Here is a 6,992-nt window from a genome sequence, read left to right as displayed (position 1 = left end):
AGCCCCTAATAAAATGTTAAAAAAATAAAAAGAACAGCTTGAATAGTTTGGGTCCACTTAGAGGTTGAGAAATGGAACAAGATGTAACTGGATACAGAAAGATGTCTGGACAGAAATTCATCAAACCAACAGCCACGTAACTATGGTACCGTTTTTCAAAACACTATAAACCACTGTCATCAAGTTGATTCCAACTCGTGGCTACCCTGTCTGACAGAGTACATCTGCCTTCTCCTGTTTCCGAGGAAGTACATCTTCACGGAAGCAGGCCACCACATCGTTCTCCAGCCGAGTGGCTGGTGGCTCAAACCACCAACCTTACAAGTATGGTTGGCAGCCTAGTGCTGACACACGAAGCCACCGGGGCTTCTACCTTGTTCCTGAGACCACTTTTACTTCTCTTTTCTGAAAGAGCTTCTGCATTCGCTGGCTTCTCGTATAATACTGAATATCGTTACTTCTGTCATTAAAGCACTTTTTAAAAAATTAACACCAGCTATGTCAAATGACAAGTTCTGGAGGTGCAGTGGCTTGGTTTTGCTGTGAACCGAAAGATCAGTAGTTCAAGCCCACCAGTTGCTCGTCAGAATGCAGCCTGGAAACCCCGCGGGGCGGCTCCCCTCTGTCCTCCAGGGTCGCTATGAGTTGGAATTGACTCAAGGCCAGTGGGGTTTATCTTAAACGAATGAAATCTCGATGTCTTATTTTATTCTTCTCATGTTCTTGAGGACTGATCACAAGGCACAGCATCACCTTACAACCAGAAAACAGGAGTGTGGCTTTCTGTGGAGGCGATGAGAATCTGCACCTCCACTTTGGTTTTGCTTCAGGAGTGAAGGGCCAGCCTGGGCTTTCTCCCAGAGCGCAGACAAGAGGCAAGCTTTCTTAGCTCCAGCTAAGCCTCGAGTCCGTCTTAAAACACACAGGAAAGAAACTAAAAACCGGCCGTCCTCATACAAACACTCGTTTCTGTATTCTTCTTCCAATGATTTTTCTTAAGACATTGCCCGATCAATGATCTCTTTAGTCTCCAGAAACCTTGGAGTAGACTACAGAGTTCTTCCCCCCACTTTACAGACCAGGAAACCGAGACTCGGAACAGGGTCAGGTGTTGCCCCAGCTCCCACAGATGAAGAGGACGTGGGTGGGCCTGCAGTTGGTCACGTCCTCTCTCTTAGTGCAGGCAGGTAAAGGAAGGGCAGAAGTGTCCACTGATGAGACCAAGAAGCCAAGGCCCATCCCCAGGGATGCTTTGCCCAAGGACCCCAACAGAGAGGCCCCCTGATCCAGGGGCACAGAGCATCCAGGGCTCACCTTGTACAGCTTGGCCAGCTTGCGGTTGGCTGCATCCACCTGGGGTGTGTCCTCGGTACCTGGAGGTAGAGCCGGCTTGACACCCAACACCTGCAAGAGATGGAGGATGTGAGAAAGGGTGGCATGTGCTCCCTGCAGCCTCGCCCCACACGGAGCTCCTCAGGCAAGAAGGGGCCACTCAGGCATCCAAAGCAACTTTCCATTTGGGCTGGACTGGTGCCTCTGGGTGAGTATGAGCCGTCCACCTTGGGGTTAGTAGTAGGAGGCATACTGTTGGCTCCACCCAGGGATGCTTCAAATATTTCCTACATGTATTTCTTCCTAGGCCATCCCTTCCAATGGGCGCCCCCGTAGTGTCGTGGGTGGTCCCTGGGCTGCTCACGGCTAAGTCAGCAATCCAAAGCCACCACTCCATGGGGGAAAGACAAGGCTTTTGACTCCCACGAGCAGTCACGGTCTCGGGAACCCACATGGGCAGTGCTTCTGCCTCCGGTAGTCGCTGTGACTCAACAGCAGTGTATTTGAATCTCTCGACCCTGCCCGCTTCCAGCTGCCTGGCCTCTGGATCCTGGGATGTAAGACTGCAGAAATCTCCTTGGATTCACCAGGCCCTGCAATCCCAGCAGAGCAGAGCTCACCGACTACCAAACACACAGACACACACTGTGGAAGCCATTTCCTGATGTCAGTCTCCCCCACCCTCTCTCTCTGTCTCTGTGTTTCACTGGTTTTCGATCCTCCAGAGATCTCATACTAAGACAGCAGCTGACACCCCGGTGTGGTGTGCAACAGTGGAGATCAGTGGAACCATCTGTGCACCCCACCCCACCCCACCCCATCCACCCCAGCACCACCCCCGCCCCGCCAGAGCGGTTTCCCTGGTTTGACAGCTCAGCTGGCCTTGTGAATCACGAGAAAGCAAGACAGAAGCATACAGGACAGGAACGCCGAGGATTCCTTTTCTGGAGATATAACGCCCATCAATAAATAAAATACAACGGACCAAAAACAGAAAAAGAAAGCATAAATGGTCTTAGAGAGCAGAAGAAAGACTTTTGCCCCTTGAATGGGAGCAGCCACGAACACCCTGTGCCCTTGCCCGGCCCATGTCCCCTGGATGTGGCCCCAAGGACCTGGATCATGGCCTCAGGCTCAGCGCCGTCTTCAAACACGTGCACACGGGCCCGGCCGTTCCGCTCATTGTCCCGGATGCCCTTGGACACCTCGGTGGCCTTCAGTCTCTCATATCGGTTGCAGTCGAAGCCACACCACTGGTAAATGTCCTGGAAGAGGGAGTCCCACGTTAGACAGAGCCCCGGGTGTCAGACAGGCCCCTCGTGCACCAGCAAAAAGGACTGGGTGTGTATGTGCAGTGAGTGTGTGTACACACCCGATCACAGTGGATGTGCCCCGTGTGGTCCAGGGGGTGTGAGTGTACGTCTGGGTATGTGTGCGTATGTGATATATGCAACATGTATCAAAATACCTGCTGGTAGGATTGTGAATTGGCACGACCGCTTTGGAAAACCCTTTGAGCTGTAGTTGTACCTATGCGCCATGACCCAGCAAGGCCACCCCTAAAGGAATACTCAACAGCAAGGCACCCATGTTTCTGTAGAAGATCAGTAGGAGGATGCTCAGAGCAGCACCGTGTGCAACACCCCCAAACCAAGCGCAACACCAAATGCCCAGCAATAATAGAAAGGTGAAATCAATCGTGGTGTGGGCACACAACTGAATCTTAGCCAGGAGAGCAATCTACAACGAGGTACGTCCAACCGTAGGGAGGAATCTCATGAGTGTAATGTTGACCAAAGAATTTCGTGTCAATAACGTCCAGAAACAGGAGAAGTGACTCCGGGCTGCTTAAGAGACCTCAGGTCAGTGGTTACCCTTAAGGATGGAGGGACCTTCCGGGGGACCAGTGACATTCTGTTCCATGACCCAGGCGCTGGTTACAGGAGTGTGGTCACTTTGTAACATCTGTGGAGCTGTACATACAATCCACGAACGTTTCTGCCTCACTACTCTGCAGTCATAGGAAGCACGCTGATGTTTCACATGGAGTTGATGCTACATGCATGCATACGAAGTCTGGGTGGGTCGTCTGTCCATGCACATTTGCAGGTGTGAGTCCATAAGGATTTCTGAGATGAATGCATACAGAACATCAAGCATCTGTACGGTGGGCCATAGATGTGTGCATGTGTGATTGTGTGGCATACACATAGGTGGGTTCCTAAACATGCTTAAGTCTCTGTGTGCATATGGTCCATACATGCATGGCTAAGAGCCTATAGTTTTTGTACGTACCAGTCATATGCCTATTGGTACCTGAAATGCAAATGACTTCCAAATGCCTGGGAATCTATCGGCTAATCAAAGTTCACGGGCACTGTTCCAATGGTGCATACTTAAGGTCTATGTACATATGTATGATGGGTTTGAATCTACATGTGTGGGGGCTAAGCATGCTGGGCACGTCTGCACAGGGGGCTCTGCAGGCATGTTTGACTCACACATAGAGCGCCTGTGTCTACACAGTGTTGCCATCTCCCCAGAATCAAGAGCCACTTCAGTGCCCACTGGAGAAGGGCAGGACAGGACTCACATTGCCCAGGTCCAGGATGAAGCAGTCACCACTGTTGAAGCTCTCCCAGGACACTGGCACCTCGGTAGCACGGACCACACGCCGCCCTTTGACCTGGAAGAGTCTCTGCACCACCACTTCATTGGGTACCACATGCTTGAATCCTGAGGCCACGCCTCCTTTCTGCTAGGCCAAAGAGACAGCGTCAGTCCTGGGAACACGGTCTGGGGACTAAATATGGGGCGTAGGGGTTGCACCACATGGAAGGAGAATCTGCCCACGGGCCAGGGGCCTCCTGGCATCTCAGTGATTCTACTCAACACAAGACTTCCAGGCCCAGCATCTTGTCGCTCGTCATGTTCTCTTCTCTATCGCAGAGAAAGGGAATGGCATTCAGAAAGAGAACACGGCTTGCCCGGGTCCTGTAGTGAGGAAGTGGCAGAGCCACGGATTCCCACGCCGTGTCTAGCTCTCCACTCCACCCACAAAGAGTGACCCAGGGCCACTCTCCAGACGCCATGGGCTGCAGGAACCCCTGTCTCAAAACCAGCACTTCCTAAGGGTGTTGGCCTCCCAAATATTCCGTGAGCCAAGGTTTTCCTGACCCAAAGAGCACTGAGAATGCTCCCACGCACCACCCGCCGGCCCAGGGCACAGGACTGCATAAAGGGAAGTCCTGTGAAGAACCCTTCTTGCCTTGGTTTCATGTAACTTTCCTACCACAGTGGATCAAAAGCCACTTTCCCGTGCTTGACTCAATGAGGTATGCGTGGATTGTGATACGAGCTGTAAGAGCTCCCAGTAAAATGATTTTAAAAAACCCAAACACTTTCCCCCTCACGCCCAGCCTACAACTCTAGCGCCCTGCAGGATCCACTTTGACATGCTAGTCCACCCCTTTCTATCCTCCGAGGCTATAGCCCTCCTCTGGGAAGTCTCCTCAGACTGACCGGCCTACACCGGCTCTCTCCCCCTTCTCCAGTGCCACATCAGCCCCCCAGCTGTGCCCTGGGAGACAGCAGTTGAAATCCCATGAACACATTCTGCTGCTAACCAGAAGGCTGGAGGCTCCTGGGCACCCAGGGTCATCAGACAGCATATGGAGGCCAGTTCTGCCCTGACACACTTAGGGTGGCCATGAGGTGGGGCTGACTGGATGCCAATTTGGTAGGTAAGATACAGAGCGCTGACCTAGGGTTCAGGTACTTGCCCTGCCCCTGTGATGCTGAGTGGCTGAGAGAGGGCACCTCTCTCCCTCTCTGAGCCTCAGGCTTCTCCTCTCTGAAACGGAGACACAGCCCTCTGCTCGGCTGCCCTCTGCAGCTGCCTCCAAGAGAGAGGGGAGGGTTCGCAGGAGGGCTTTTCCGTAGCTCTGGTGGCCTCGTGGCTCCACGTGGGGCTGCTAACTGCAAGGTCAGGGTTGAAACCCCCAGCTGTTCCGTGGCAGGCTTTCTCCTCTCAAGATGGACAGTGTCGGAAACCCACAGGAGCAGTTCTACCATCGGGCCGCTGCTAGGTGATGGGCTCCGCGGCCCTCGGCTGGTGCAGCCAAGGGCACTGCGAACCCCCCCACTGAACTGATTGTGCCAGGGGCTGGGACACATGCACGACATGCACGGTGTCCTCACCACCAGTCCACAAGGTAGGAGGTCTTGTCACCCCACCTCACAGGCGAGGAAAGTGAGGCTCCACGTGGTTAAGCACCATGCCCAAGGCAGCAGAGCTAGGCTTCAACCCTGAGCTGGTCCATCGAGGGCCCCTCAGTCCCGCCCAAGTCTGTCTGCACGGGAACTTCATTGAACTGCAGGCAAAAAGGCAGTGGATCGGAACAGTTTTTCCCAACGGTGCCGGGAGCTGCTTCCCCTGAGATCTCGGAAAGGAACAAACCAGTAGAGAGGAGAAAAGGCCCATCTGTTCACTTTTCATATGTCTCTCAAATACTTCACCTGTTCAGCACACCTTGTGATTTTAAAAAGAAAGGGGCCGTTAAGTCAATTTCAGTTCTATAAATTCTCAGGATATGAATTTCTTTCTTTCTTTTTTTTACAGGAACATGTAAGTTCTAATGATTGTGGTCATGAGTTTCCGGGTTAATTCACCACCCTAATATTGATTTAGAGCATGAGACCTAGAAAGATTCGTTGGCAAATATCCCCACCCACTGTCATTAAGTTAATTCCAATTCAAACCAATTCAAACCTAACAAGCAAAAGTAGAACGCCCCCTTTGGGGTTTCTAAGGCCTTAAATCTTTATAGGAACAGAGAGTCAGCACACAGGGTAGTTGTTTTAAATGACTTTTAACCTTTTTTTTTTTAAACTATAATCTTTAGGATTGATTGATCATTGCGTTCAGTAGTCTGATCTGGTGGGTAGAGATGGGTATCAAATAATTTGAACAAAATGCCACTTTCCAAGTTAAAGTGATGGTGAGAAAGAAAAGAATTGTCCAATGAATTATAAATGGTGATTCTCTCCAGGGGTAGGCATGGGAGACTGTCGCTTTCTCAAACCTCTATTTCAGTGATGTTTGATATTTGTGAAGAAGCCCTGGTGGTTAGTGGTTAATGCATTGGGCTGCCAACTGCAAGGTCAGCGGTTCGAAACCACCAGCTTCTCTATGGAAAATGAGGCTTTGTAGAGCCTCAGAAACCCAGAGGCAGTTCTACCTTGCCCTATAGGGTTACTGCGAGTCAGAATCAACTCGATGGCAGTGAGTTTGTTTTTTTTCTTTTTGGTTTTGACTTTTTTTTTTTAACCACAAGCTCATGCTATTCTTATATTCTGTTCAAGTAAAAATAAAATGTGCGTGAAAAAGAATATGAACCTGGCTATGAGACAAAAATTTATTGAGGTTGTTTCTGTCCACACTGTAAACCCTGGGATAGGAGTGAGGGAGAGAAGGTTCTAAAGGCTCCTGGTGTTCGGATTGCCTTCCTGAGGGGCCAGGGGCTCCTAGGACTAGATTTAATTTGCATAAAGGATGTCGAACAGCCCAGCCTGGTGGGGGTGCGGGGGAGTCTCTAGGGTTTCACCTGAGTCTGGAAGGGGTCTGCGCTGCGGTACAGCAAGTTTTGTTTGAGGGTCCG

General features: G+C 51.2%; 1 protein-coding gene across 1 annotated transcript in view; it reads right to left on the bottom strand.

Annotated features, from left to right (window-relative positions):
* Positions 1-6,992, bottom strand: part of GSN (gelsolin) — a 30,782-nt gene that overhangs the window by 17,639 nt on the left and 6,151 nt on the right. The window contains exons 4-6 of the mRNA XM_045296546.1: positions 3,926-4,087; positions 2,448-2,597; positions 1,271-1,404 (exon numbers count right to left, since the gene is read on the bottom strand). Coding sequence (XP_045152481.1) covers positions 1,271-1,404; positions 2,448-2,597; positions 3,926-4,087 — 446 coding nt within the window. The remainder of the gene's footprint in view (positions 1-1,270; positions 1,405-2,447; positions 2,598-3,925; positions 4,088-6,992) is intronic.

Source organism: Echinops telfairi, unplaced genomic scaffold (genome assembly GCF_000313985.2).
Source record: "Echinops telfairi isolate 266 unplaced genomic scaffold, ASM31398v2 ScPeMD7_7410;HRSCAF=8448, whole genome shotgun sequence".
Taxonomy (NCBI): domain Eukaryota; kingdom Metazoa; phylum Chordata; class Mammalia; order Afrosoricida; family Tenrecidae; genus Echinops; species Echinops telfairi.
Note: the sequence above shows the minus strand (reverse complement) of the source record. Positions and strands in the feature narration are given on the sequence as shown.